Source organism: Calonectris borealis, chromosome 7 (genome assembly GCF_964195595.1).
Source record: "Calonectris borealis chromosome 7, bCalBor7.hap1.2, whole genome shotgun sequence".
In the NCBI taxonomy this organism is placed as follows: domain Eukaryota; kingdom Metazoa; phylum Chordata; class Aves; order Procellariiformes; family Procellariidae; genus Calonectris; species Calonectris borealis.
This window is the reverse complement of record NC_134318.1, coordinates 34,817,146-34,831,695: the sequence shown is the minus strand read 5'-3', so window position 1 is coordinate 34,831,695 and position 14,550 is coordinate 34,817,146. Positions and strand designations below refer to the sequence as shown.

Genomic DNA, 14,550 nt, shown 5'->3' with positions numbered 1-14,550 from the left:
TTTTCTTTTTCCCCAAAGGAGGGGAGCTAAAGATGAAAGTATATATGTAAAGGGTTATTTAAATATCTTGTTCAGGTAAGTGCATGCCTCCCACAAATTCATGCAATTAGTGGCCTAAAATATCCACCATCTAACTGTATCTTCAAACATTTAAATACATTTGAGACTCTGTTTATTCAGCAGTTCTAGCAATGTAACTTCTGAGTTTTATGTATAACTACCTTCTATCGCAGTGCTAGAAGGTGAAACTAAATACATGTCAGCTTCAACTCAGGCTTCAAACAGCTGAGCTGCAAAGGAACAAACTATTGCTAAAAATTTGAACTTCATAAGGAATATGAGCATGGACGCTGTTGTAGTTACATGCCCACTTAGGACTCAGAAAATCAGGCTTCTGTTTCTTACCAGGTTGTGAACTTCAAGGGCTACTCTGAGCAATCCATGAAGTAAGTACAGTACCTGTGTTTTCAGACATTTGACGGGTGAAGCTATCTGACTGGAATTTACTTGTCTTGCAAGTACCTTAAAATTGTTAACATTTACAGTTCTGTAGTTGCATAGAGGTACCAAATGTCTCAATTCATCATGAGCAATAACAACCCCAAAATGCTGGAAACAAGCAATTTGCTCACAAGGAAGATGCTGCTTGCGTGTTTGGAGTTAAGTTTCACATGCGCAACATACTTCTGTTTTGTTTTTGTAAGGTGGATTTCATTAGTGTTTCTGGCTGTAACTCCCAATAAAATTTGCAGATCAAAGAGGAAAAGCCATATATCAAAATTAAAATCAAACAAACAAACCAGTACTGAAGTATCTTGCACTTAATTTGTTTTTTTTTCTTTACAGATTGATTAAAGAAAATAAAAAACATCAGGAACTGATTTTGGAAATTTGCTCAGAAAAGGACAACTTAAAAGATGAATTGAAAAAACGAACAGAAACAGAAAAGCAGCACCTTAACATTATTAAACAGGTACAGATAACAAAACAGAAGTGCTGGTTAGTATCTCACCCATATACGATGTCACTATTGCCACTGTTTAACAAGTTGTCCTTGGTAGCATAGTGGAGAAGGAAGGAATGCCCGTGTTTATTATCCTAAGCTTTTTAAGAGGATGAATCTGCTCTTCCATTCCAAGAAATATTATTCATTGGCTAAAAGCGTTTAGTGTCTTTGGATAAACTGACTTTCTAGATTCAGATCACTTACGTGTTCCATATCTGGAAGTCTCTCTTAAAGTCAAGAGAGTTCCTTGTTTCATGGGTTGCCTCGGTGGTAGGTTATGTGTACCTTGGCTTCCTGCTGGAGACAGTGTATGTTGAATGTCTGTTAGATATTTTTACAAAAAATGACAAGTTCAGCCTTTTTCTGATAGGATGATTTATTGTTTGTAGACATAAAGGAGATCTTATGCGAGTGTTTTATCAAGCCCAGTTTCTTCTTAATTTGTCATCTTTATCTTCTGGTGTTAACTACTGCATCTGCTAATAGAAGTGGATGGGTGTGTATTTACAGTTGTAAACGTTAACAATATGTGGAACATGTATAAAGAGTAGAGCGTATTAACTGTGGTCTTGCATGTTATTTTGGTATTATTGGTTACTACATACAGGTATTTCCCCAGTGAATTGTTAGAACCATGACAAGCCAAAGAGGAATATAGACTGTGCATTAGTGTAGGCTGGTTGTAGTGTGGGAAGAAAAGGTATCACATCAGGTGTCATTGCTTGTCTGTTACAAAGTTATCTGCTAATGTTCCTACAGTTGGTTGGCCTAGCTTTATAAACTTTTACAGCTTAGAAATCTGCCAAGAGATAGCATTTAAATTACTAATTTCTGTTTGTCAAAGTACTGGTGATACTACCGCAGTTGTCAGGTTTCTCTGTTAACGTCTTCATCGCACAGAAATCTGTTCTCAAAGCAGTGTGTCAAGCTTGTGGTGTTCCAGAGGAATGTAGGTAGAAACTTTGGTGCAGGTAGAAACTTTGTCTTTTGGTTCATTTCAAAGAATCCTTAAAAATCCATGATGGGATTGAAAATGGAATTGGAAAGTCTTACTTTTAAGCTACAAATTGGAATTGCATATGCCAGTATGAGCAGCTTACTCGTTCTCTCTTGTCTGTATTTCCATGATAGCACTGTATGATTTCATGAAGCTATATTATGCAGCAATTGCTTTATCCCATTCTGAAAAACAAAATATTTGTGAGGGAGTTTCTTTTGCTTTCTGGTCAGATAAGAAGGATCTGTGATATTACAAGCTTGCAGGTGATTTCAGAAAATACTGGTTTGGAGTATAATACTTTTATATTGTAGTTGGATAGCACCTGGAATTGTAAGAAAGATACATTGGAGTGAAACACTTGAGGTTTTTTTTGTTTGTGATGTGGGTGATTTAATGTCACAAATTTCTAAATAAGTGTTTTCTGGCAGCTTTCAAGTCATTGAAAGCTTGGCTGCACTCACAACTGCAAGCAAACTGCACGTACATGCTTCTATGTGTAAAACTTATTTCATATGGGCAATGATTCATTTGCAAAGCTGAAGAGGGTGTGATCAGTTCATTGTGGAACAGAAGCATTTTAGGTTGTTCTTGCCTTTTATGTAGCAGTTTGGAATTGCACAAAAATGTAAGATACTGATCCTGAGATCTTTTACTTTTTTTACACCCCACCCACCCCTCCAAAACCAAACAAAACGAACCTTCATGAATTGGCTTTCCTCTGGAACAAGAGGATAGTTGTTAAGGCACAATTTGAACAATGTTTGGGCAGCATTACAGCTTATGTAGCCACCACTTGTTCTTGCGCTAGTGCTGCTGCTTCTTCTACTGAACTTGCATGACTGTGCAGTGAACATGCTCTGGGAAGTGTTCCAGTTGAACATTGGAAATTATTCTTCAGCTGGATCAGGTCTCTGACTTGGTTCACTAGGCAGCTAAAAAAAGTGCCAGCACGATGACTAAGCACCCCTTTATTTGCTGAGTTATTTTTCAATGAATTAATTCCCGGTCCAGTTCAGTATGGACGCATGACTGCTTTGCTGGCACGGTAAAGGATATGGCACAGGGATAGCAACAAAAGGGTAGAAGGTGAAGCAACTTCAGAGAGCAGCCAGCTCTGCTCTGGCATCAGCATTTGCTGTCAATCTAATTTTTCGTGTAGTAAATTACTATGCCTTGTGTTTTACTTGATTTGATGCATCTTTCATGCTTGTAGTGTAATGCAAAGCTAGATGTTGATATGGATAGTTGCAGCTTGACAAGTGTAAAATACAGGTAAATACCTGTTGAAGCATTTAATTTTGTGTGAAATGTTCCTGCCTGTACAAAACATGATCAAAGTCTTATTTTCCCTATAATTATATCATAATGTCGTCTTTTAGCTGGAAGCAAGAATGGAAGAGCTTAATAAAGAAATGAAAGCTAGTAAAGACAAACTTTTAACTCAAGATGCAGCAGCCAAAAATGCTATTCAGCAGTTGCATAAAGAGATGGCCTTTCGAATGGAACAGGTAATACGGAAAACCTTTAACTATTGAACATCTTATGAACAAACTCGGTTCTTGTAGGAAACACACAGCCTAGGTTGTTAGATCACTAGGTAAGGCAAAATTTTCCAAAATTGGAACTACTAGCGTGCGGTTATATATGCATTTTTGATAACTGGCATCAGTGAATTTCTAAATAGCTGTTAAATTCTAGAGCGCCTGTATCAGAAATAGTGTGGCCAGCAGGAGCAGGGAGGTGATTGTGCCCCTGTACTCGGCACTGGTGAGGCCGCACCTCGACTACTGTGTTCCATTTTGGGCCCCTCACTACAAGAAGGACATTGAGGTGCTGGAGCGTGTCCAAAGAAGGGCAACGAAGCTGGTTGAGGGTCTGGAGCACAAGTCTTATGAGGAGCGGCTGAGGGAACTGGGGTTGTTTAGTCTGGAGAAGAGGAGGCTGAGGGGAGACCTTATCGCGCTCTACAACTACCTGAAAGGAGGTTGTAGCGAGGTGGGTGTTGGTCTCTTCTCCCAAGTAACAAGCGACAGGACAAGAGGAAACGGCCTCAGGTTGCACCAGGGGAGGTTTAGACTGGATATTAGGAAAAATTTCTTCACTGAAAGGGTTGTCAAGCACTGGAACAGGCTGCCCAGGGAAGTGGTTGAGTCACCATCCCTGGAGGTATTTAAAAGGTGTGTAGATGTGGTGCTTAGGGACATGGTTTAGTGGGCATGGTGGTGTTGGGTTGACAATTGGACTTGATGATGTTAGAGGTCTTTTCCAACCTTAATGATTCTATGATTCTGCAACTCTTTTTAATGTGTATGTTTATATGTATGGAATTCAGCCCTCAAGGAAATCTCATTTTCCTTGACTGTAAGCTGATCTTTGTTCAAAAGGAGGTAAAAGCTGGCAGTGGCTCTTTGCAGACAGACTATCACAAAATTAATATTTTTCTCAACTTCAGCACAAAGCTCTTATTTTGTCTCATGTATTACTGAGAGCTGAGATGATTTTTTTTTTCCTTCTTAATACCATATTTTGCCAAGCATTTTCTCTACGGTATGAATTCTAAAGCTCAGTGTCTGATTCTTTTTTTTATTTGAAGCAGACTTTATTAGTGCTGGGGTGGGGTGAATCTGTAAAAATAAGCCACTGAAAATAAGCCATCTGAAAAATAAGCCACTGGATAATGATTGCGCAGTTGGCATGTGGACAAGGGAAGACGCAGGACTGGTACTGGGTATTTGCAAAATTATTTTCTTGCTAAAACTTACCAAATACACTTCTTTCTTTCTGAAACAACATATTATATTCCAAATTACTAATGTATTGATAACTCATTTGAGATGTTTAGCTGTGAAGCTGCAGCTGCTTAGATGTATATTTACTGTTAGAAGCATGAGTAATTCCAGTACTTAAGTGGGATCTAATGTTAATCTTTGCAAAACAGAAGCTTTTGTGTCCTACTTTGTTATGCTACTATACTGCAATACTGAAAATATCCAGTAGTGTCTTATAAAAGCTAATTATGAAATACAAGGGTGATTCATTCTATGTTAATATTTTTTAAGGCAAACAAGAAATGTGAAGAAGCACGCCATGAAAAGGAAACAATGGTGATGAAATACGTCCGAGGGGAGAAGGAATCACTTGACCTCCGAAAGGAAAAGGAGATACTTGAGAGAAGAGTGAGAGATGCAAACAAAGAAATTGAAAAGCATACTAATAAAATCAAACAACTTTCTCAGGAAAAAGGAAGATTGCACCAGCTCTATGAAACTAAGGTGCTCTAAGTATTGCTGTATGAGTTGAGTGAATGATTAAAAGTACTATCAGGCCAACCTTATCACTTGCTTGCTATTGTACTTGGTGAAAGAAACCTGTTTTCATTTGATTTTGCTCTATAGCTGTGAAAACCCCTTTCCTCCAAGGGAAGGGGAAGAAGTTATTGAGTTCTCATTGTTGTCTATTTGAAGTTCCTCTTAATATTTCCCTGAATATTAGCTTGTGAAACATAAGGGGGTTTTTTGACAAAATTGAAAAGACTGCTTGTTGCGGATGACTGGATTTTGAGGGAATTTCTAGCTCGTTTGGATTCTTTTTTAAAAGACTGTAATGGCATTAAATTATTGCAGCCTTTTTTGCTATTTTTCTGTGTTTTCATTCAGTATTTTCTCTTTTGAACTACTAAAAATTGGTAATAAAGCAGAAGGATTTTTCAGGCCCAATTCAAAAAATTTGCCATTTTTTTAGAAGCCAGTAAGAGATTCCCACCAGCCTCTTAAAATTATCTAGGTCTTTTTGTATTGTGCTTCACACCTGTGCTTCACAATTCTATTTCATGTGAAAGATCCAAAAATTGACAAATTAGTGGGGTCCAAACTTTGATTTGGGCCTCTTCTGGGCAATTGTACTATGCACAAAAAGACCAGAAAAATACATTTTAATAAAAATCCTAACAATTATGCTTCTAAAACAAAAAATCACCTCAGTGTCCTCTTTCACATGAACAGGAAGTGGGAGCATGACTTCAGGTTTCCTAAACAAAACTTATATCTTCATAACTCCTGAGGATTACACTAAAGCCTTACAGGAATTGTACTGCCCTCATACGGTGCTGTTTTAAACTTTTTTGGTAAGACGAACCTATTACTTCAGAAACATGGTTTGGAAATTTGGCTTAATGCAGTGGTTTGTGGATAGTGGTATAGAAGGTTATGCCAGCAATGTGCTTCTGTTAACATCCTTTCTTGGCACTGACTTAGAGATTAGTGATTTGACTTGCATACATTTTGCTGTCAGTGCTCACGCTAGTCTGCACCTCTGTAGTTGGTAATACCATTCTACTGGTGTTGCAATTTTTGTCTGTAGCTGTGTATAACATATGACCTTACCACTTTGATCCTGTGTTTCCTCATCCTTTTTCCAAAAAAGAACAAAGAGAGGACTCTGCAGGTTACCCAGGATCATTTTATAATATTTTAGATCAGAACTCTAGACTGTGCTTTGCCTTTTAATAGATATGTAACATTAATGTATATTATAATGTACATAAGTAATGTAGCCTTACCTTGCTATTCAAACCAGAACACTGATGGTTTTTTCGCTGGATTATGGGCTAAAGCATTATTGAGCACTCTCAAGTCTGTGCATGCTTTTGCAAAATCCAGACACTGAGGGAAAAAAAAGAGCAAAACCTGCATTTGACACTTGAGCAGGAGTCTTGTTGTAGAAGCACTGGATGATTTAAATCTATAAAATAAAATCTATGAAATCTTCTTAGGATGGTGAAGCCACTCGACTCAACAGAGAAATAGAAAAATTGAAAGAAGAAATAAATTCTCATGTCATCAAAGTAAAATGGGCTCAGAACAAATTGAAAACAGAAATGGATTCACATAAGGTTAGTGAAGTGGTACTGGTACCATGACATGAAAATACAGTCAGAGGAGTGTAGTTGCTATACTGTTTACTTTTTATATAGTACTAAAATCTGTTTCTAAAGTGTTTTTTGTTTAATTTGAATACCTGCAGCAAAAGTCAGAATAGTGCTCTTAAAGATATTGATATGGAAATGGAAACGTAGGGAGGATGTGTGTGGGGGATTCTGTTTAATCTGGTGATCAACTTTTAATTTGGTTTTTTTTTTGTATGAATTAACTCTCATCTTAGTTTGGTTTTTATGTGATAGAGTTAAATCTATTATCTGAAAATGTGCATGGCACGTAACCAAGAGGTCCTTTTGTTGTGCTTTCAGTGTTGGAACAAACAGAATTGCATAAAGTAATAGTTGAATGGAAGCAAGAGGAAAAATAAAGCTGGACATATTTTTTTGTTATTGTTGTTAATTCTTTCCAGACTGAAATAGGAAACTTTTATTATGAGAAATGCTTTTTCCAGATTAAGTTAGATAAATAGGTTTAACCCATTATTTATTACTGGTTTTACAGGAAACCAAAGAACGCCTCAAAGATGCAACAACAAAATTAACTGAAGCAAAAGAAGAAGCAGACCAGATAAGGAAAAACTGTCAAGAAATGATAAAAACCTATCAAGTAGGCACATTTTCTCAGGAGGTGAAATTAGTGTTTAGCATCTGAGTCGTCTTTTTCCTCCCTTTCTATCTTAAGCTGTAGCAAGGAAGAATTATCCTGTGCAAGCTACAAAGCTGAGATGACTAGTCACTGATTTCTTTACTTGGAAAGTTGTTAAATAAAAGGGAAAATGTTTGTCCTGATTGGCATGCAATGTGGGGGTCTTTTTTGGCATGTTCAGAATTGTTAGATATGTACCTACAGAAAAGAGACTCAGTGATGTGAAAAGCTGTCTGTATGCTCATAAAACCAGAAAGGGGAACATAAAACTCTCAAACTGTACTTACATATCTTCAATCCTTTTAGGAGTCAGAAGAAATTAAATCAAATGAATTGGATGCAAAACTCCGAGTAACTAAAGGAGAACTAGAGAAACAAATTCAGGAGAAGTCTGATCATCTGGAGGTAAATATGTGGTGTGTGGAGACAACACAGTTGGCAACTTAGTGGTTAAGAATGCCATGAGTTTTTAATTTTGAAAATCTTATTTTAAGCTGCTTACAATTTTTGCCAAACATTTTTCTTTTTGGCATAATACTACAGCCCAGGTGTCTGCATCCAGCCCTGCTTTTTGGAGGATGTTTTTAGCTATTACCTTGGATGCACTTTTTAAAATCAAAGCTGTGGGGAAAAGGATGATATAACGAGGAAAAAATAACTGCTCTTTCATTTATAACCATGAATGTTGCTATAATTTAGAGCACAAATTCAGATGATAGGCAGGTCTTTCTCTGACCAGTATTCTGCTAAGCTATATGGCAAGGAGAGATAGAGAACAGCCTCTGTTCTGTGTAGAGATTTGCTAGCCCAAAAGCTAAATTCTCTAATGATTTAGTACCTGCTCGCAGCTCTATGTGCATACGCCATCTTCAGTTTGCCCCAGGGGCTGTTGTGGCTTAGATTTGTACACTTAAAACCAGAGTGTATAATCTCACTTCTGTTCTCAGTTCTTCTGAGAATAAAGAAGTTTTTGGGCTTTGCTTTGCTTTTTGAATAAGTAAAACAAACCTTTTGGGTACCTGTTGTGCCTTAAGCCCTCTCAGCTGTTGTGGTGGCCTGCATCGGCCTAGATTTTTTTGATATCCCAGGAGATGCCACTGTCTATTTAGATTTCTCAAGGAGCTTCTCACTCTTTAAAAAGGTGCATCATGCAAAAATAAAAGAACTGGAAGACTTGAAGAGAACATTTAAAGAAGGCATGGATGAGCTTCGAACACTGAGAACAAAGGTAACGTGTGCTGTGTTGCATGGCAGTGGGGCTAAAGGCACAGTGTTGGGTTTTGGAACAAGACTATATTCAATCTGTTAATTGTATTTTTACTTCTTTCGGAATAAACAGTATGATTAGAGACTGGGTGGCATGAGACTAGAAGGGATACATAACTGTGACTCTGGGTAGCCTTTCTTAAGGAGTATCAGTTGATCCATAGTACAACAATGTTTTGTTTCATGGTATGCACCTCATTTGACTGAAAAGTTGTGACAAACATTTTTAGTAAACAACTTGTAAATTTAGTAACTTTGGAATATGAAAAATACTTGTAAACTTTTCCTACCTGTGAAGCTATTTTGTAGAGGTCATACATGTGACCTCTGGTAAGGAGTATAACTTCTGAACAGTCTATAGATTAGTATGCCAGCCCCCCTATCCAGAGCAGGGTTTTAGCTCAATAGGACCTTAGAAAAAGGGAGGAAGACATAATAAGGGATTGGCTTGGTAACTGGGTAAAGATGATGTCTTTGGATCGTGGTCCATTAGACTTACAAGTTTCAGTCTTTGGACAAAACTAATGTTAATCACACTTGTTTAATTTGATTTTTTTGCATTTTTTTGTATGTTTATTTTTCTGACTGTATTTGATCTGAAATATTTGGGATATTGTTCTGAGCTACTTGGAATCACCAAAAAATAACACAGGAGCTTTGTACAACAATCTAGAGATTTGATCAGAATAATTCAGTTCTGAAGTTTGGGAGAATAAATGGTTTCTTATTTTTTTCTATTTAGGTAAAGTGTCTAGAGGATGAGCGTTTAAGAACAGAAGATGAGTTATCCAAGTATAAAGAAATCATTAATAGACAGAAAACTGAAATTCAGAATTTGCTGGACAGAGTCAAAACTGTAGATCATCTGCAGGATCAACATCAGAGGTACAGCTATGCACTTTGAGGAATGATTTAAAAGATTATCCGGGATGTGGAAAGGTTTTTTTGTTTTTTTTTGTTTTTTTTTTTAATTGAAACTATTGATGCTTTAAGATGTATTGTAATTTGAAGAATCCCTGTCCTAATTTAAGTGTTTTTCTAATCTAAATCAATATTGCTAGAACTGGAGACAACCTTGTTGGCCTCTTATAAGACGAGGGGATTGAGACTGATAAGTCTAATTCTTACGTCTTTCATGATTAGAATAAGTAGTGCTTGCTTTCTGGCATACTCTGTAGGAAGTTACGTCTTCTAGGTGTCTGCCCAGTGCTCGTTTTATTGAAAGATTGGGGAAAAGCAAGGGAACTGGAAAGACAGATTGCTTCCAAATTGTGGTGGATGAATGAAAGTATTTAACAAAAACAATTTTATATATTTGACAGATGCTATATTCAGATAGTAGGGAGCACTTGTATATCTAATGGACTGGAATTCATCCTACTGTATCAAAGTTTGCTCATTTAAGAATGTGAGGGAAATAATCTCGGAGAAGAGTTGGATTTGTGGACACTTGAGGAGCATCTGAGCATAGTCATGTTTCTATATGGTACATATGGACTAGAATATACAAATGCTATCTATTTCATTGATTCTAACGGTGTTTCATCAATGGAGATAGACAAACATCAGATAAGCAGAACCACCCATGTGTCCCTCCTGTGCTTTTAAACAGTTCTTATTTATTACTGAAAAATATTTAAGTGATTATATGCCTTCCTCAGGGTTTAGAGAATGGAGTGTTTTCCCTTTGCTGTGTGCTTGGTCAGCTGTGTTGGCACCATGTCATCAGCCTTTCTAGGGAAACTGCAATCTGTTAGAGATAACTGAAGCTTACACTTGATCAATAAATTATTTTTCACTTGGGATCTTGCCAAGTGAATTAAAATGACTGTGATCACAGTGTGAAACTACAAATGTGTTTTTCCAGTTATCTTTTCCTCTCAGTAATTGAGACATGCTTAAATATCTGTGTCTCATTCCTATTCAACTTGGATCAAATTTTTTTTTAAATATCCTTCCTGTACAACACTTATTATCCCTACATCAAGTCTCATACTGTCTTTTGCTTCTCTGACTCTAACATATATCTTCAGTACTCCTTAGAATGTTTGATAAAGTTGTAGAATCTCAACCAGAAATTTAAAACTTGGACCAGTAAATTCCTGTTATCATCTATGAAAGAGAAATCCTGGAATCTTGACCTCTATTTTTCCTGTTGTTGTGTAGAATAAATAAACTTACTGCCTTTCATTTTCTTGGGAGCAAATGGAAGGAACTTCATCTTAATTCACATAAAATCTTACCTGTTTTCTTGATGAGAAAAAAATAGAGGAGGCAGGTTTCTTCAGCCTGGGGAAGAGAAGATGGAAAGGAGACATCCTCATATCTCTAAAAGGCTATTATAAAGGGAATGTTCAGCTATCCTTGTTCACTGGAGAAAGGATAAAAATAAAGAGTTTTGCAGGAAAGATGATTTTAGGTTGAATGCTGAGAAGAACTTTATGGCTGAGCTGATTACCTCCAGTGTTGCCTGGTCTCCTTCATTGGAGAACTTTAAGGATAAGCTAGAGATGTCTTTTAGAATGGTCTAAAATTTAATTTTGGCTGGTTCAACCCTGACTGTTAACTAGAGATTTCTCCTGTCATAATGAAACAACATATTTGGAAACGTAAAATATAAGCGTATCCTTCTGGCACAGGTTTTTAAGTGGGAGCTGTAGGTGAGATATTCTTGCAGCATAAATGGCTGAAAAAAATCAGTGCTGTAGTTGCTCAGTCTTAAGTCTTCTGAAAGGTAGAATTAGCCTAAAAAAGACTGTAAAGGCAGGGTGCAATACATTTGATGTTATCCTTTGCTAGTGCAATGCTAGCTAACTTCTGTTGTCATTAACCACATGAGCTCCTCATTTTGGTAGCTGCAAGTGTATAATTTATAGTAATGGAGTTCTAGTAGAATTCCATTACTTAGTTTTACAAAATTATAGTTCATTGTCAGAATGATTAATGATTTGGATTGCCTGAGCCTCACCTCTACTTGAAGAAACATGTTGATAGGGATTGTTGGTTTAAAGTGAATTGAGCCTCCTGGTAATTACACTGTCTGACAGGGAATTAAATGAGATATGTGCCCTTGCTTTGTATAACTTTAATTTTATTTTTAAATTTGAATATACACACTCCCTGTGAGAAAGAGAGATGAGGGGTTTTCTGCTGATGTTCGAAGGTAAGGTTTTAGAAAGGTGTAGAAAATCCTATGATTGAAGAACTAATGAAATAATATTGCAAGAGCAAATGAGGGGAGGATGTTTTAGTCTGTAACTTTTTTAACAGCTATTTAATTTTGGAATTAATTTCAATCACTTTCTCTAGAATGTTGATCATATCTGAAGATACAGTCTTTCTCACTGAAATGGTTTGCAAGTGATAGATCAAAAGTCTCCTAATGGGAGTGCTTCAGTAGAAACAAGAACTTGTTTTGTAGAGGATTTGGGGAGGGGTAGTGGAGTAAGACGGGTCCTTTGAATCAGAGCTGCACCGCTTGGATAAGGATGTTTCAAAAGTCACTGTACTGCTGTCCTGGAGAAGCTCAAAACTGGAGTATTTCCCCATCTCTTAAAGACAAGTCCTCTTACAGAATGACCACCTTTGTTGGATTTGCAGATCTTCCTCTTATCTACAGGATCTGTTTTTGAGGGTTTTGTTTATACCCTGTACTAAAGCTCATGAAGTTGAATAGAGAGAGATGGTCTTCCTTGAGGAAGCTAATGACTGCATGTCCTTCCTTCTGTGGGATACAGGTATCTGTCACTTCAGCACTGCAACATGTCGTGAAATGGAATCTGGAAACTCCCTTGGCATTTAAAACCATCCAGCGACTAACAGATGCCCCAGAGTCATTCATTTATTCCTCTGCCTTTTTTGGTCTTGTCCTGAATGCTTTTATTTCAGTAAGGTTTCACATCTTTAAGCTCAGCTTATCCCTAATAAGATACAATTGTTTTGACAGAGATGAACAGGAAATCAGTGCTTTAAAGGAAGAAGTAGATGGTTTCAATTCTCTGATTGCTGATCTCCAGAAGGACATTGAAGGTAGTCGGAAAAGAGAATCTGAGCTGTTGATATTCACTGAAAAACTTACCAGTAAGAACGCACAGCTTCAGTCTGAAAACAATTCATTACAGAGCCAGTTGGATAAGCTTTCTTACAGCGAAAGAGAGCTGCAGAATCAGCTGGAATGTGTTCAACAGACTAAAGGTGATCTGGTGAGTACAGGATGCAGCTTGTTTTTTGCACTAGTAAGATGTTTGATACTGGTAAAGATGTGGCACATGAATTCCACCTTGTGTCTTTACTTACCTGACCACAACTTCTCCTTGAGTTTGCCAAATTGATAGAATAATAGCAGCAGGATATGAACACCTGTTTCTAAGGGGAAAGAAATCCTGAGGCACGCTGCACTGGAATGAGGGGGTGTTAATGTGTTGCTCCTTCTGTCTTTCTGGAAGTACAGAGTTGTTCTCTGTGCAGCTGTCATTGAAACAATCAAAAGGCTGTCATTTGTCTGTGAAATTTATTACTGTAAACTGTTTCTTAGGTCCTGTTTGTACTATGAGATAAATGTAATTTTTAATAAACTTGGTGTGTCATGGAAAGTAATGTGACTGCACTGTACAGCTCTGCATGGCTTTCTGCTCTATCACCTAGATGTTTTGGAGATAGTTCAGGAGTCTTACTGCAGCGTTGCACTGTGCTGCATATTCATTTGCAGTGCCTAAACAATAAATGTAAAATGTGAATGATTCGCAGGTGAAAAGTAAAGTGCAGAGTTAGGGCTGTTGAGCATACAGTGTGGTTAGGCTGGAATTTTTTTGTATATGACTGAAAGTAAAACTACAATTTCAGGCCGCCAAGTTGCAGAAGGAGGAGGATCAGCGAAAGCTAGAGGTTGAGACGCTACAGGCTCAGCTTGCTTCAGAGCAGAAAGAACTAACAGCGCTGAAGACCCACGTGGATGAACTGAAAGATGAACTGGCTACCCAGAAGCGCAAGCATGCAGCAAACCTGAAAGATCTCACGAAACAACTTCAGCTAGGTTGAAATTATTTTGATATAATGAGTCAGCCCCATCTGTAAGCCCCTTCACGGTGTCTGGTAGAGACTAGGGTCCTGTCTGCGTGTGCGCAGTGCTTGACTGTAGCCCTTTAAGCTCTCCCTATCCCTAAAGATAATGAGAGTGAGTGAGCAAGTTGGATCTTCGGGAAACTGCAGGAAACAGGCCTTAGTGTCAATTTTCAGTCTTAAATATAACTTTTGAAATAGGCTTAGATATAAAATGAAAGATTTATTTCAAAAGAGCTTGGTCTTTGTTATCATGTATTTGACTACTGAAATGTCACTGTGGGTATATATGGATCCTGATCTGTGTAGAAGTATATTCAAAAGTTGCCAGAAGTTTCCTAGTTGCTGATTGTATTGGGAATTGCTGGTGACAGTTATTTTTTTAGTATATTAAACAGAGCACTTCAGTTTTTAAAGATGGATGTGGAGAGACTGATGACTAATTTTGTCAACAAATAGAAATCATTAAATATCCAATAATGCATATGCTCTGAATGCAAATAGATTTGAACATAATCAAATCTGTTTGAAATGTATTTGAAAGAAGAGATCCTGTTGGCATTGTGCAAGACAAGTTCCATGTCTCTCTCTGTATATATGTGAACAGCTGTGCACTTTCCCTCTTGATCCCTACCCGT

At 37.3% G+C, this 14,550-nt stretch overlaps 1 protein-coding gene across 8 annotated transcripts in view; it reads left to right on the top strand.

The window, feature by feature from the left end:
- Nucleotides 1–14,550, top strand: part of CCDC186 (coiled-coil domain containing 186) — a 40,431-nt gene that overhangs the window by 18,171 nt on the left and 7,710 nt on the right. For 4 of the 8 annotated variants that reach the window (XM_075155114.1, XM_075155113.1, XM_075155106.1 and 1 more), the window contains 10 exons: nt 847–973; nt 3,386–3,514; nt 5,066–5,278; nt 6,778–6,897; nt 7,445–7,570; nt 7,895–7,993; nt 8,730–8,816; nt 9,597–9,739; nt 12,801–13,056; nt 13,697–13,886. In XM_075155114.1, the coding sequence (XP_075011215.1) occupies nt 847–973; nt 3,386–3,514; nt 5,066–5,278; nt 6,778–6,897; nt 7,445–7,570; nt 7,895–7,993; nt 8,730–8,816; nt 9,597–9,739; nt 12,801–13,056; nt 13,697–13,886 (1,490 nt within the window). The remainder of the gene's footprint in view (nt 1–846; nt 974–3,385; nt 3,515–5,065; nt 5,279–6,777; nt 6,898–7,444; nt 7,571–7,894; nt 7,994–8,729; nt 8,817–9,596; nt 9,740–12,800; nt 13,057–13,696; nt 13,887–14,550) is intronic. The other 4 variants (XM_075155110.1, XM_075155111.1, XM_075155109.1 and 1 more) reach the window with 3 other exon arrangements.